Source organism: Eublepharis macularius, chromosome 6 (assembly GCF_028583425.1).
Source record: "Eublepharis macularius isolate TG4126 chromosome 6, MPM_Emac_v1.0, whole genome shotgun sequence".
Classification (NCBI taxonomy): domain Eukaryota; kingdom Metazoa; phylum Chordata; class Lepidosauria; order Squamata; family Eublepharidae; genus Eublepharis; species Eublepharis macularius.
Genome location: NC_072795.1, coordinates 35,645,765 through 35,661,668, shown reverse-complemented (window position 1 = coordinate 35,661,668; position 15,904 = coordinate 35,645,765). Strand labels below are relative to the sequence as shown.

The 15,904-nt window shown below is 41.5% G+C and overlaps 2 protein-coding genes across 5 annotated transcripts in view; one reads left to right on the top strand and one right to left on the bottom strand.

Annotated features, from left to right (window-relative positions):
• The first annotated feature begins 515 nt into the window (after positions 1 to 515).
• LOC129332652 (glucose-dependent insulinotropic receptor-like) lies at positions 516 to 1,571 on the top strand. The gene has a single exon (XM_054983888.1). It carries the CDS (start codon positions 516 to 518, stop codon positions 1,569 to 1,571), a length of 1,056 nt encoding a protein of 351 aa, XP_054839863.1.
• A 1,969-nt stretch (positions 1,572 to 3,540) lies between these two features.
• ERICH6 (glutamate rich 6) overlaps positions 3,541 to 15,904 on the bottom strand; it is a 31,967-nt gene continuing 19,603 nt past the window's right edge. For all 4 annotated transcript variants that reach the window (XM_054983718.1, XM_054983719.1, XM_054983721.1 and 1 more), the window contains 8 exons: positions 15,685 to 15,783; positions 15,439 to 15,596; positions 14,853 to 14,941; positions 11,525 to 11,682; positions 10,978 to 11,063; positions 9,296 to 9,454; positions 7,825 to 8,056; positions 3,541 to 5,126 (listed from right to left, as the gene is read on the bottom strand). In XM_054983718.1, the coding sequence (XP_054839693.1) occupies positions 4,866 to 5,126; positions 7,825 to 8,056; positions 9,296 to 9,454; positions 10,978 to 11,063; positions 11,525 to 11,682; positions 14,853 to 14,941; positions 15,439 to 15,596; positions 15,685 to 15,783 (1,242 nt within the window). In that variant the 3' untranslated portion in view covers positions 3,541 to 4,865. The remainder of the gene's footprint in view (positions 5,127 to 7,824; positions 8,057 to 9,295; positions 9,455 to 10,977; positions 11,064 to 11,524; positions 11,683 to 14,852; positions 14,942 to 15,438; positions 15,597 to 15,684; positions 15,784 to 15,904) is intronic.

Below are 15,904 nucleotides of genomic sequence, written 5' to 3'. Positions count from 1 at the left end.
TGTTTATTGCATTGACTCATTTTAGAAGCCTAATAGGAAAGGCTACAATGTCTCTCTCTGCTTTGTTTGCCAAACTCTTTCCTTATCTTTATGCGTCAAAGATACTTTCAGAAATTGATTGAACAACCCTGCCTTCCCAGCTGTTTCCCTCTCTCATCTCAGCCAATGAGTTCCTTTTTGCCTGAAGCCTTCAGATGGGGAGGACTTTGGTCTTCCTTGCATCCCTGAACACATCTCTGCCAGCTGAAGGCTGCAGGTGAAGGCTGTAGTTGCTGTGGGAAAAGAAATAAGGGACTGGGAGCTGCAGTGATGTCGACTACTCTCAGCACAAAGAGATGGCAGCAGTTCTGATAGTTTTACAGCAGGACCAAGCCAAAGGATTCTGCCCAAGAGATCTTCTTTCTGCAGGGACTTAAGCAGTTTGCTGACAGATGTGCACGTTTGCTTCTAGCCTGATGGCACTTCATGGAGGCGCATCTTGAAGCCTATGTCTCTATCTCTGTTTCATAAGGAAGATGCCCAATGTTGCCTATGCAGTGTTGCATTCCCTCTTGAGCATCCTTATCCCCTCTACCAATCTTCTTGTCATCATAGTCATTTGTCAGCTGAGGAAGAAGAAGCCAAGTAGAAACTATGTCTTCATCCTTAACTTGGCAGCTGCTGATTTACTGGTTGGCGTGATGTGCTTCGGGGAAACATTGGATGATGCAATAGATATAGCATTGGACAGAAACCTAACCATTTGTCTCTTGAGGATCTGCATGAGCATTACTCCCTGCATTGGCTCCATACTGACCTTGCTCTTGGTTTCCCTGGACAGGTACTTGGCTGTGAAGCTGCCCCTGTATTATCCTACCCTCATGAGGAAAAAGCCCATCATCTTCTCTCTTGTTGTCCTGTGGAGTGTTTCTGTACTGGTAGGGCACATGCCACTTATTTCCTCTTACCTGAAGCAGAGTAATTTCACGGGTGAGTGCGGGCTCTTGTCTGCCACCAAGAGTGACTATCTGTTCATAATCTGCTTTGGTATCTTCATCCCTGCTTTGTTGACCCTCATCTGTTTGCACATTTCAGTGGGAAGGATTGCTTACCTACAGCACAAGAGGATCCGGCATGCCTGCCTGCACATGGAGACCTCCTCTGCTCATCGCCGCCATTTCAAAGCACTGAGGACAGTCCTTGTGGTGATCATCTGCTTCATTCTTTTCTGGGGCCCTTACTATGTGACAGCCATCGTGAGAGCTACTTGCAGTTCCTGCAAGCTGAGTCAGCTGCTGAAGGATTTACTATTCATTCTAGGAGAAACCAATTCTCTGATCAATCCTTTCATCTACTCACTGTACTGCAAGGATATAAGAACACAGCTTTCCAAAATGATGAAGTGCAAGGCCAAAGGCCAAATAAAACCACGTAGGTCTAATGACCTGGCTCTGATCCATTTCAACATGAGGACTCAAAGGAACTTAGCCTCTGGAGGAGCCATGAGACACGATTTATCTGGGGATCAAGCTTCTAACTCTCCTTCGGTCAAGAGTTCTTCAGACTTCAAAACAGTGTTCTCAATATCTTGATCTGAGGCAGATGAAACAAAAACCAGCCTTAAGAGAGACAAAGAATTTTCTTGTGCATTGATAATCAGTGAAGAGGTAATGCAGGAAAAGTTCCCTTCTGTAATCAGGGTTTGTGAACCAAGAATTGTGTTTCTGGTATCATCTTTTGATCTCCTGGATAGACAATGATCTGGTGATGTGAAGATCACCAAAAGTTGGTTAGATAATAAGTAAATTGTGATGAAAGTGTATTTACAGCTAGCCAGAGTGCTTAACAGCTATAAATGTCATGGATATCATATATTTTCCAGTCGTCCAGGGTAAGGTTCATAAATATGTGCTTTTGTGAAACCTGTAAATGGGAATGTCTTGGGAGTAGTATACTGAGCAGATGGCACATATTTTGAATACCAAATAAAGGGCTAAAACCTATTGTCATTTTTAAAAGATCCTCTTTGTTGTTAGCAAGCAATTGATTTCAAACTCCCTCTTCATACTATAGCTAGAGTGAGGGTTGAAATTGTCTTGATTCGTCAAGCTTTGCCTGATTAAGAGTTTTGTGATGGACAAATGCCTACTTCATGCAGCAGTTGACCCACAAAAGGTAATTTGTAGATGTAATTCCTACTGTAAAGTATATAGCTCCTGGAATGATTTTCCGTTAATGAGGGATGGGTTTTTTTCATTGCCATTTCCATCCTATTTGTGGATGGAAATGGAGTTTTGGATTTTCAGATATAAAGAGTGCCACTCACCCCGCCCCCCTCCTGCACCAGAAGAGTTTTGTAGGTCCCTGTATGAATATCCTGGCTGGAAAGTCTTTGCTTCAAATCTGAGCTCTGTCTCGAGTATAGCCAATGTGTATTCTCTGGGTTTCAGCTGCCCATCTGCAATGTGGGCTGCTCAGGCGGCTTTTGTGAGGATTTCTGAGCTAATTTTTGTGAAGTGCTCTGAGCATTTAGGAAAAGTGCTGTATGAATGGGTATTTTTTTATGTAAAGATGGTATAATTAAACCAGGATGAGAAACAAGCTTCTCCAAACTGTTCTTTGATAATACATTGATATGTTTGGGAATGCTTTCTGAATATCTTTGTGTGTCTTTTATTGTTTTGTCATTGTAAGTTTCTTTTCAATAAAAAAGTATATCAGACTCCATTAGTGTAATTCTAAGGAGAGTTATACCTTTCTAAGTTTATTGAATTCAATGAACTTAGAAGGGTGTGTCTCTACTGAGGATTACACCGCATATGTTGTCTAAATAATGGGAGTGGGGAAAGTGAAATGAGCCACATTCTAATGTGAGCATTTTGATGCTGTTCATTTTTATCAAAGTATCAATAAACAAAGCAAAATAAAAACCCAGATCTATCTTTATGCTGCGTGTTCTTCTGCCCTGCTTCTTGCTGTAGTTCAGTGTTACTCAATCCAGTTGCTGAGTTTAACTCCTGGTCTCCTGTTCTGCTGATGTTATTTATCTCACACATCTGTTGTTGTTTCCAGTGGTTGGTACTCTTGGCAGGCATCACATGGTTCATGGACCACTACTTTAGAAACTGGGTTGTAGAATCTTGGTAGTGGAGAGCGCTCTAAAATCAGAGTTGACTTATGGCAACCTCTGGTGGAGTTTTCATGGCAAGAGACTAACAGAGGTGGTTTGCCATTGCCTGCCTCTGTAACCCTGGTCTTCCCATCTAATTACTAACCAAGGCTGACCCTGCTTAGCTTCTGAGCTCTGACGAGATCAGGCTCACCTGGACTATCCAGGTCAGGATGTAGAATCTTAACATTTGCCCTCTCCAATTTGTAATGAAGCAGTAAGAACATCTTTGCAACTAACTGATTTCATAGAGACTCCTTATAAATCCCACAGACCTTCTTTGTCATGCTGATAGGTTTCTTAGATAGGAAGAGAGTCAGAGTAAAAGAGTAAGGAAACCAAAGGTGAATTAACATAAACCAAGGGTGTGTAACACAAACTAAGTCAAAATGTGAGCGCAGATCCTTTGTATTACTGAGACCAGATAACAGCTGAAGAAGCTAAAAAGAGGTATCAGTTGGTGCAGAGTACCACCACTTGGTTATTATCGGAAACTAGGTGGAGAAGGCATATTGCTCCCATTCTGCAGTCACTGAGACTCAGATTACAAAGTACAAAAAAAAAATTCAATCAGACAGTAAGGACTTCCAATAAACAATGCAGCAGGACTAGGTTTGCAGAACTGGAAAATGATACAAACAAAACGACTTGTATAAGGTATAACGTACCAAAAAGAAGAAAGTGGATAACAAAGGCAGAAGACAATACAGTAAAAGCAAGGGGATACATCCAATAAGTATTGCAATAGACTACAATCCTCTTCCCTTATAAAAGCGGTTTCCTGAGCTGTTCCATTATGCTTCAGTTCTAATCCTTTAAAAAATTTTTTTAAAAATGCCCTCCTGAAAACTGCTGTTTTGCTTATTCTAGAAAATCACAGAAGTGGTGAGGGAGCTTTCTGACCTCCTCAGACAGGCTGTTCTACATGGTGGGAGCCAGAAGAGAGAATAGATCCAGAGGAGTGAGCTGCGTTAGTCTGTAGTACTAAAACAGAAAAGAGTTCAGTAGCACCTTTAAGACTAACCAACTCACAGAGAATGTGTGTGATCTTACTCATTTGCAGAGTGGTACTTTCGGAAGGCTGTGTTCAGATGAGCAAAGTGGTCATGGTACAGCGTAATAGGAGAGGTGGTTCCGCAGCTGTGTGGATCCAAGAACATTAAAAGCTTTGTAGGTGATAACCAGAACCTTGAACTGAACCCAGTAACTGATCAGTAACCAATAGAGTAGCTGCAGAATGGGTGCGACTTGCATGTTCTGCCTAATACTCAATATTAACTGGTCTGCAACTTTCGGTGCCAACTGGAGTTTCCAAGTTGTCTTTAAGGACAGATCCATGTACAGTGCATTACAATAGTCTAGCCTTGAAGTAACCATAGGATGGATCCATGCAGTCAGATCAGCTGAGTCAAGGTAGGGAACCATCTTCCAGGCTAAAGATGGAAGATTTTTTTTTTCGAGTTGTGTTAACTTGCTTCTCCTGTAATAATGCTGGGACAGTGTCAGCTGGTTCCCATCACATGTGGGAAGGACAATGCCCTTCAAGACTTCAACCTTCCCAACCAACTCTACCTCTGTCTTGTCAGGATTCAGTGTCCACTTGTTCACCCTTAGCCATTTAATCGCAGCAGTAAGGCAATGGTATAGAATTCACCACACTTGTAGACCTTCTTAGTGGAATGAAATAAGTATCTTTATACAACACTTGTGATGCTAATTAGGCTGTTACGTTTATTATCGACATGATTAATTTGTCCAGAGCAGCACTTACAGCAGACTCTCTACAAAGGTTCATCAACTTCAAAGCCTGTTTCGAAATGTATGAAGGGAGCTGAATTTTAGTCCACTGTTCACAGGAAGAGAATTCTAAACATCCATGCAATTTAGCGAACACTTTCAGAATCTTTATCCTGCTTGCAAACAGCACAAGGTCATCTTCAGACACGTGCTTTGGCCATGGATGATGATCAGTGGATGGCTTGAAGGGAAGAAAAGGCAGAGAGTTATTGAGGTGCCTAAAGCCATATATAGCACTTCTGTCCAACAAAAATTCAATAGGCAGCACACATTGTCACAAATACTGTAGTTTTTTAAAAAGTGTCAGGAAATTACAGAACCTTTAGCTTAATGTCTGTCTCAAGCAAACTGGTAAAAAGTGTTGTTGAAGACAGAATGATTACCCATATAAAAGAAGAGACCTTGCTCAGAAGATTCAGCATGGCTCTTAGAAGGAAAAGTCTTGTCTCTCAAGCTCTTTTAGAGCTGTTCTTGAATGTATCAACAAACTTAAGGGGAAGAGGTAATCTTGGTCTCCCAAAAACTGATTGAAAAAGTTCCTCTAAAAGAATCCTGAATAAACATAACAGCCATGGGCTGAGAGCAGGAAGTGGCGGGTAGGAGCACTGCTCTTAGCTTGTAAGGAAGTAAGCAACTGAAGATCACACCAGCACTATTTACTTGGAAGTCAGGGTTTAGCAATAAAACTGCCAAGTTTGCACTGAATTATTCAAGATGGTGAAAACTTAAAGTGATTGCAAAGAACTCCCAAACGGATCTCTTTTTTTGCAGCAGTGGTAGAAAAGGAAACTTCATGCTAGGGCTTACAAGGGAGAGGGTTCCAAATAAAACTGCCAGCATCATAATGTCTTTCTTGAAATGCATAGAATAGGAACAGTAATATTTGGATGATTGCCACAGTTCTGTCACCTTGTTTCAAAAAAAGTTAGCATGGATCTGGCATTGCAGAAAAGAGCAACCAAAATGACCAAGGGGGTTTAAGTACCTTCCCTGTGTGGAAAGGCTGATGTCTTTGTGGCTTCTTGGTTTTAAAAAATGAACAAGACGAAGGTTTGAAAAGTATGCATAGTGTGGCTAAAATCGCTAGAGAGAAGCTTTTCTCCTCCTGCATTGCTTGAACTCAGGGCCACCCAATTAAATCAATCAGCAATAGATTCTGGACAAAAGAAAGTACTTTACATGATTAATTTAAAACATCCACTGCAACAACATGCAGCGAGAACCACTGGAGTAGATTACTTTTAAAATGGATTAAATGAGCTCATGGGGAATAGTTCTATTGAATCTTTATTAACCATGATGCCTAGATGGAACCTTCATTTGCACAGGTACCATGTCATTAATACCGGCTGCAGGGGGACTTTGTGGCCGGTTGATCTCTGTAGGAAACAAGGTGATGATCTAGACGGATTTCTAGCAGGCTCCTTTCATTCATTACAAGGGAGGAGGTGAATTAGCCGGTCAGTTTCAGTCACCAAGAAAAATGATTGCCTTAAATTGCCAATTAAAATAAAATTTCACATTTGTTATTTCAAACATTTCCTAAACAAAAGTAAATGGTAACTGAGTGATACAGTTGTTGATGCATGTTGATTGCCAGCTAACCATGGCCCATTTACTAACAAGGGCAATCAAAAGCTTTTGTTCATGCAGACTTGTTTCCTTTTTGCATCATTACAGCATTTGGAGTAAAGAGCTGGTATATCCTGGCTTCCCACCTGTTGATCCAATTGTGAGAGATTAGAAGTGATTACCCAGTGTATTGAATTCAGATTTCATATGAAACCAGATTATTTTAATAGGGGAATTTAATCAAATCCAATTTAAACAGAACAATACAGGTGCCTTATTTTATTCACACTAATTTTAACTGTGAAACAGCAAACGTCAAATCAAGTCATGTGAGTCTTTTGAGAAAGATCTCTTTTGGCATGCGGCGTATACAAGCCGCAAAACATCTAGTGAGATTATGCCCTTATAATCTCTTATTATACTTCCTGTATATTAAAAAGGTCACATCTCCTGCTTTCACTTTCAAATATCTTCATATGAATCACACAAAAAAACCCTGAGTCTGAAAAATGATGAAATGAAGAATCTTGCTAAGATGGTACTAAGGGCGGGGGAGAGCAGATTCAAGCATAATGTAATGATTAGCACTCACAAAAACTAGATTTATGCTAGAAACTTTTTAATGCCACTGCTAAATTGCTTTACAGGTAGGATTGTAAAACCCAAGTCTACCTTCCTACATTTTAGCAGTATGGTCTGCCACCAGGGTCTCATGTAGCATCTTCTTTCAATATATGCATGTCTCACAGAACTATGCTATCGTATGCCTCAGTCTAAGCTCATTCATTTCAATACACTGTCAATTAGCCAGTTCGGTTTTCCATATGTACTTTGCATGTGCAAACTTTTGTAATGCTTTGTGAATATATAGAGACATTACTTCAGTGTAGTATACCTTGATTATCCAAATGTTTTGGGTGACCATTTGATCAAATGATGCTAAATTGTATGGTGCTGTACAAACCAGATCACTTTTGTCGAAGGCTTTCATGGCCGGAGAACGATGGTTGTTGTGGATTTTCCGGGCTGTATAGCCATGGTCTTGGCATTGTAGTTCATTGTAGAACTACAATGCCAAGGCCACGGCTATACAGCCAGGAAAATCCACAACAATCATCAGATCACTTTTGTTTCAGTCTTCAGTAGATGTCATTTTCTAATACCTCCAATAGTTTTAAGCAGTTTGTTTTCTTTTTGCTAAAAGGTTATCTCCTCACTCATAAAACAATCTCACTTTTTCCAACTCAACTGCAGATTATTAAAACATGTAAACTCATTCATCCCCTAGTTTCTTTAAAATGAATTACCTCCACTTTGGTTCCTACATTGATTTTTGCTTGTTTCCCCATTGCAAGGAAAGAAATGGCAACTTTGTCTTGCCCAAGAATCCTGACACCAACATTCTGGTTCAAGGATACAAATACGGGTTTAAATGATACGGTAGGAGTGTACTTCTGCAAGTGGTTTGGCCAGATCCATGTTCTCACTTTGTTGCCATCTTGGTCTGCGTAATGTCCTCCTCGAATTGTAATATTTATCCTAAAGGAGTAAAATAACAACTTGAAATGAGTTCATCCAAGAATAAAAAAGACAATTGTATTGCTATGTGTACTATAGTTTTATCCTGTCCTTCCTAGGAAAAGCTCAGGGTGGCATACATGATTTTTCCTCTTTTGTTTGCCCTCCATGTACACACCCAACCCTTCAGTTGTATCTAGCCAGTTTTGCATACAGTCTTGTCCAATTCCCCTCCTTATTACAGCTCTCTTCCTACATAGTCTATGTCCATGCAGGCCTCAGGATTCCTAGCATAGCATTTCTTTGGGTGATCACAGAGGGTCTTCTTTCCTCACCAGCTGAAAAGATGGTTGAATCCAGCCCCCGGTCTGCCAACCTAAACCAGGGATGGAAGTAATTAAAATTTCTTGCAAGAACTGTTTCTCTTGGGGAGAATTAAATTAGAAGATGGGAGGTACCATTATCAGTATGCGGTACCAGCCCAAGTCGGTTTACTTTCCCTCCTGAAAAGGACCAAATTCCAGCAAGCTCTCCCAGAAGATCTATTTACCTTGATACTTCAACCTGTTTGCTCTGACATAATCCCAACCAGCTCTTCGGAACACCATTTCCATAGTCAAGAAAGATTTCTATGCCTTTGATACCTCCAAACTTGGTAAACAAGTGGGACAAGCCAGACCCACTGGGTATCTTTTGGCAAGTCTGCTCCTTCTAGCGATGAGTGATGACAACCTTTTCACCCTTATCTTACCATTTCATGTCTCACCATGCCACTTCTTTATCTCATGGTGCTCATCCCTGGCCCAGCAATTTTGTTCAGACTCTGGTCAGAACCTCTTGCTGTCCTCTGATTCCCATTCCCACGTGGGCTATTCCCAATTTCCTCCCACTTCATTTCTGTTTAAAGCTGGATGGAAGAGGACTATTGCAGGCATTTGTGTTTCTTTAAGGGCTCTCAACTTTCCAAATTTGTAAATTTCATGGACCATCAAAGGAGAAGAAAACATGTCCACTTTTGGAGTCCAGTGTTCTTTGGGCCACTGCTCTTACCATTTGGAACGTAGTGAAAGTGTCATGCATGCTTAAGGTCAGCAAACCAGTAGTTTTAACCACCCAAAGGAAGTGCTTGATTGCATTGGATGTACTGTTAAAATGACAAAACCCACCAACCCTCTATATTAAATACAAAAAATTGGAATGCATAATCTATACCACATCAAGAGAGAGAAATACCCAAATCCCTAATTTAAATGGACATACCATACAATTCCATTTGGATGATAACAAGACCCTTGTCCAGAGGACTCAAACACAGCTTGGATGTCTGCATTCTCAGATCTGTCTTCTTGCACTATACAAATATAACCACTATCCTCCTTCTTTTGTACAACAATAACTGCCAGATTCCCAGAGGGATAGCTGCACACAGATAAGGTTCCTACGGCCCATTTGCTTGCTTAGGAATATTGCCACATTATCAAGTGTGTGGGGTGGTTTCATTCAGTTAATTCTTGGGCACTCTTAATTGGATGCATAGAATTTTTAAAAGCCTATCATAAATGATGTACTGTGGCCATTTCTCTAAGCAAGATTCTCTCATTTCCACTCCCCATGTTCCATTTTGCAAACATAGGTCTGCATCCAGACTGATGTTTTCACAGGCGCAAAGACTTTTTTGCCTCTTTCCTCTCACAGCAACCTAAAATGCCCTTCCCAGTCCTGGTCCTAGTAGTCTTCTTTCTCCCAGGAACAGGATTTCAGGGGGCTTTTCAGGCTGCCATGGAGCGGGGGGGGGGGGGGAGCAGGAAAATCGAGTTCCATGGGCCTCTTGAGCATGCAGAAACATGCTCTGTATCCAACCCGTAATATGATCACTGGCCTACCTACACATGCAAATGTTAGTAGGCTAGGACAAGAGACAAAGGGTTGCATCGAAACTAAATCTGAAATTTCTACCAATTCCCCCTTCCTGCTCATGATCCCCCTCACATCATTCCTGAGGGTCCCCAATCCCCCAGGAGCAGCATTTTGTGGAGAGAAGTGGGCTGCAGTAGGAGGGGGGAGACAGGAAATTCCATTCTGCTCTTACAAAATTTAGTCTGGATCTAACCCAAGGACCAATCCAATGTCACCTGGTGAGCTTCATGGCTTCAAGACTCCCCAGTCCTTGTTTCCACACCTACCCACTGCATTACATGCTTCTTGATAGCTTTGATGGATTCATGTGTGTAGGGGTCATCACTTGGAAAGTGTCATCAAGTTGCAGATGACTTACAGTGACCACATAGGGTTTTCAAAGCAGGAGATGTTCAGAGGTGGTTTGCTATTGCCTGCCTCTGCATAGCAGCCTTGGCCTTCCTTGGTTTTCTCCCATCCAAGTACCACCAGGGCTGACCCTGCTTAGCTTCTGAGATTTGGTCAGAGTTGGCTAGCCTGGGCTACCTAGGTCAGGGAAAAGGTAATCACTTACCATGGTTTTATCCTTCTGTTCTTACAATGAGCTCACGATGATGTACATGACATTTATCCTCACCATGAGGCAGGATTAAGCAGGGAAAGAGGGACTGGTCTAAAGTCACCAACAGTGCTTTCCTTAACAGACATATGTCTTTAAAGCTAATTGACTTCAATGGACTTTGAAGGATGTAACTCGCTTAGGATGACACTGCAAGTGAGCTATACGGGGGAATGTATAACTGAAGTTATTCGTCCCAGTTCGCATCTAATGCTTTACCTGCTACAGTATAATTATTTAAGACTAAGTTGAACATTTTTAAGTCTTAGTGTTTTCAACCAGTGATTTTTAAATGTACGCTTAACTCTCTTATTCAAGTCAATGGGACTTTAAATGTGTTTAACTTTGATAGGGTCGTACTCAGATATTGTCAAAATGTGTTTCAGATGCTGCCACTAGCTACATTGAATAAGCCACCAAAGGATACAATATCTGCGCCGTCCCATCTGGAAACATGGTAAGAAACTTTACACCATTTTTGTAGTATTGCTGTAAGAACTGGTTTTTCAATAACTGCACATGGAAAGAAAACAATATGCATATAAAAACTGTCGTTATCTGCCTGAGTATCAGCTTTCAAAAGGCAAGGAGGTTGCTAAAAGAAGGATAGTGGCAACAAGCAATACAAAGAGTTGTGCTTTGTTGCATTGATTGGGGCTGATTGATTTTCTGAACGGGTTGGCATCCCCAGATTCTAATATTCCCAGATACATGTGGGATTTCCCAAACAGTACCCCCAGGCCGTTTCAGGCCACATTCAAACATGCCACTCTCAACTTGGATGCTGAAGTGGTAAAGTTTTAGAAGGATTGTACCAAGGAATTTTCCAGAGGTTGGCCAGATACTTAACCAGTATGCAGACATGGAGGCCTCCAAGTCTTTTCTGGTTCCACAGTTTCCGAGGTGATGTGTAAGCCCAAGTCTATGGACAGGGACAGCAACTTGGACACTTAAGGCCCAAGAGCAGGGCTTACCTTTCCACCCGCAATGGTGAAATCACAGCAAGAGACGCTGTAGGTAATCTCTTCAGTCCCCCTTTGTTCAACTGGCACTAGAGGAACTGTAGTCCAGCTTGCTGAAGAAGGAGGCTCTTGGGACAGAATGTAGGAAATCGTTTTGAGTTGTCTATTATCTAAAGAATATAAAGCAGCAAGAAATATATACTGAGTCCATTACAGAAAAATGAGCTGTTTTAAGATAAACAATTGCTAAACAACAAGATTTGAATCCAGTGGCACTTTATGTCAGGTCTTGTCAGGTACTTCCCCAAACACTTCACTGCATCACTCAGGTATATGAGTTAAAGATGTTTTTATTAAAGAAAGATACCAGTACCAAGATACTATGACAGTGGAATTGGCTGGAATGCCTAAAGGTAGTAAAGCAAGGTCAATTATAGCTTAGTGTCTCCGCTCACCGCCCCCCCCCCCCAGTGGGAAGAAAAGTCTGTTAGGGGTTTTGGCGCGTGGAGCCTGAGAAGAGGGGAGGAGGGAAGAGAGGAGCTTAGTTCAGTCTCTGTGTTGAATTCAAGATCAGGTTCACAGGCTTGGGCAGGAACTCAAAATCAAAACACTTTGCTTGCAAGATACGCAGTTAGCAACAACACAACAGAAATCAGGTTTTACTCTGCATGTACTCAGAGGCATATTACTCTAGCAAGGAACACTTAATACATGGCAGATATGCTGGAGGCTTATCTGACACCTTAGAGACCACCAAGATTTTCAGGGTGTAAGCTTTCAAGAGTCAGAGCTCCCTCTTCAGACAAACTTTCCACTTACCCTGGTGTGTGGTGCCAACACAAAAACATAGGTTGCATACAACCCTTGTCTAACCACACACTAATCATACAAAATAAGCAATGGTTAAGCCAATATTTATTTAAAATTATAATTTCTTAATTAGGATGTCAGAAGTTTCTATTTAGTGTTTTTAAAAATTACAACATGGTTTTAGATATTGTTTTAATGTTGTCGTTTATATCCACTACTTTCTTCTGCACAACTTTAAAGAATCGGGGAATGTTTAACATTCTGTTCAGATGACCAAATATGGCATGCATACAGGCTTGTCTGTGAAGATAGGTTCTACTCTTGGGACTGAAAATTTGACATTGATTTAATCATTGTTTGTTTTGTAAGAAACTATTTTGCCCATTGGGTAGTGGTTTTCAGCAATCGCCTTAGAGGTAATCTACACGGAATTCTTCTTGTGTAGAGGCTACTTAAAAATAGCTTCTGTACGGTGACACAAAGCTGGATCCGGAGATACCTTTTCATGAGCAGAAGTTTATGCAAGGAGGAATCTGAAAATTTTGCAAATTTCCCACTTGGGCTGCTCCTCTGCCATAGTTGTGGCCCAGCTGTTCCCTGACCCTCTAGAGCACCATTTTTGGAGGCACATGGAGATGGAGGATGATCTATTCTGCCAGTAGAGCTCTGCTTTATGTTCTTTGCCCACACACTGTCCTACCATGGTTGTATTAGGCACTAGTCTTGGTTTCTTAGATCTTCATCAAACAGAGCATATCAACACCAGTGCAGCCATGTCAGAAGGTACAGACTAGGACTACATGCTACACTGGCTTTGGGTAAAATCATCAGTACATGCACATTTAGTACATCATCTAAAATATTTTCAAATGGTACCTAAATTATAAAACTTGTAGACCTTTGTCATTAGTTGCATTCAGGCATCCCAATTAATGTTATTCAACAAAACTTGGTTACTCTTCCAGATATAAATAACAAACCCCGGTTTGTATATAAATGATGGCTTGCTTCCTCTCCCACATCCCAAGATGAAGGATATCCTTCCCACACTGACATCTCTGTGGTTAGGTAGCAACAAGGGACCATGCTACCCAACAAACTGTAGTCTGGGAAATTCAGATGTCATAACAAACCACAATTAGCAGAAACTGTAGTTAACAAATACTAGTGTGAAATCACAGCTTACCAGAGTTTGTTAGACTATCTGCATTCAAACATCTCAATTAACTGGGTTTGATCAAACCATGGTTAACAAGCTATGGTCTATGGCGACATATACTTACACACTGGTATCTGAGAGAAGAGTTTACTACAATAGAAACGTACTGGGCATTATTTCTAGATTCATGAAACAAAACCACTGAGGTTTTGATTCATGTGTGAGTTTCCTCAGCAATGAGAAAAGAAGGAATTCATAGATGAAGTATCTGTTATTATTGGAGGGTGGGGATAGAAGCACCACTGCTCATTGCTCCCTATGGCTGATCCTGGTAGTACATTTGGACTAACTGATAACAGTGTGGGATCCATTGGTTGATGCCAGACTTGAGTTATCTGTCATACTGGTATGTCAGTGTGTGGATCACCTTCAAAAGCTTTACAATCTCTGAAGAAAACCAAACATACCATTATTATTTCATGCACACTAATCTCCTCATATATATTTGGCCATCACAATATGATAGAATTCAGTAAGCCTAAATGTACATGACCCATATTTCCTCACTGTGCATCTTCACAGCTTTAACGAGATACTGATTTGTGTACTTCTATGAATAAATAAATATAAAACTAGGGATCCTTCTGTTATCTTGCTAATGATCCCAAAGCAGAAATCTGCTGTGATACGGAAAGCCCGTTTCATTTCCCACACAGTTGGCTATAATGCCTGGGAACTTGTTGTCTTCCTGCTGCTGGGGACAGGACTACAACGTCCTTGCTGCATAAAAGGAGAAGAGATGCCATGATCCAAACAGTGAAAAATGTGAAACAGGCACAGAGTAGGGAGCAGGATTTCTCTTTGGGGAGGAGCTAAGGCTTCATGGTGGAGCGTGTGCTTGATATGCACGAGACATCGGGTTAGATCCCGTGCCAAACTCCTCCAAGTTCCTTCTTCAGGTATCTGAAGAAATGAGCTGTGGCTCACGAAAGTTCATACCCTATCACAAATTTCGTTAAAGGTGCTACCGGACTCTTGCCCTTTTCAAGTTCGTCCAGAAGCTGATGCTCAGAAAGACTTTTCTCTGCCTGAGACCTCAAGACGTTGCTGCTTATGAGAGTAGGCCATACTCTAGAAGGACCGATGATCTGACTTGGTGGAAGGCAGCTTGCTACATTCATGATGACCACTCAGAGTTTTCATGTTCTTTTTGACACGTACATACAGCACTACAATACTGAATTCCTCCAGTCTGGGTTTGTCCGTGATGTACAAGAGTGAAGGCGGCTATTTTCCTTTGCTGCGATTATTCTGACTATTATGCATACTAACAAGCACAATCCATTGCAACCACAGAATAGTCCAACTCACACTCAGGAGTGGAATGTACTGGAGAGATATCTTTTTCTTGATGCGCCAACAAGAAGGACAACTGTTTTGCCATTTGTCTCTCTCGCATTCTGCAAAAATCAAAGCATACATGGCATAAATTCCTGGCTCCCTGAGTTTCAGAAGCTCTCAGAAGAATACTGCAGGTAATGGACGACGTAGCAGTGTTACGGAAAAGCTGCTCTTCTAAAAGTTCCCCCTCCCAAGCAGTTTTTCCCACAGCTGAAATGGCTGGCGAAGTTCAGGTATATGTACTTGTGTGTTTCAGGTGGGTAGCCATTTTGGTCCACAGCAGAACAGCAGGATTTGAGTCCAGTGGCCCCTTAGAGAACAACAAGCTTTTTAGGGTATGAGCTCATACCCTGAAAAGCTTGTTGGTCTCCAAGGGGCCACTGGACAACTTGTGTGAAAGAGTCCAGGCCTGAGCTTCTGACTCTGAAGCAGGAAAACTCATGGGGTACATGCTCCCCCCCATTCCCATACATTTCTCTTACTGCTTTAAATTTTTTTATGCCAGCTTGCCCCAAAGATACAAATTTACTCCTGAAGACATTTAAGCAAGCAGTACCTTTGACGGGCCCTTTCCCGTGCCAATTTCCTCTCTGCTTCAGTTCCGTGGGCCTTATGAGGGGCTATATTAATCAGCTCCCCTCCCATCTTTGCAATGCGCTCTTTTTCAGTCACAAGGAACTCTAGTAGGCTTCTGAACCGCGGGCAACAGAAGAGCTGGAAAGCAAAGTCCAGCTATTACATGGCGACATGGTCTCTCCCGGGCTTTGCCCAGAGTCCAGAAGAATGCTTTCCCATTACTTACAGGTCCATATTCTTCTATTTTTTGTAGACTTTCAAATGAAGGAAAGTCTCTCAACAAGCTGCCACAGAACTCACAGTGGGCAGGGCATTCTTCCTCCAACTGTAGAGAAGAACGGGGACAAAGCGTTGAAAATATTAGTGATAACCATCATGCTTCAGGCTTGTCAAGAATAGCATTCCTTTGATCATATTTTTATTTCACTGCTATTTTAATGGCATTG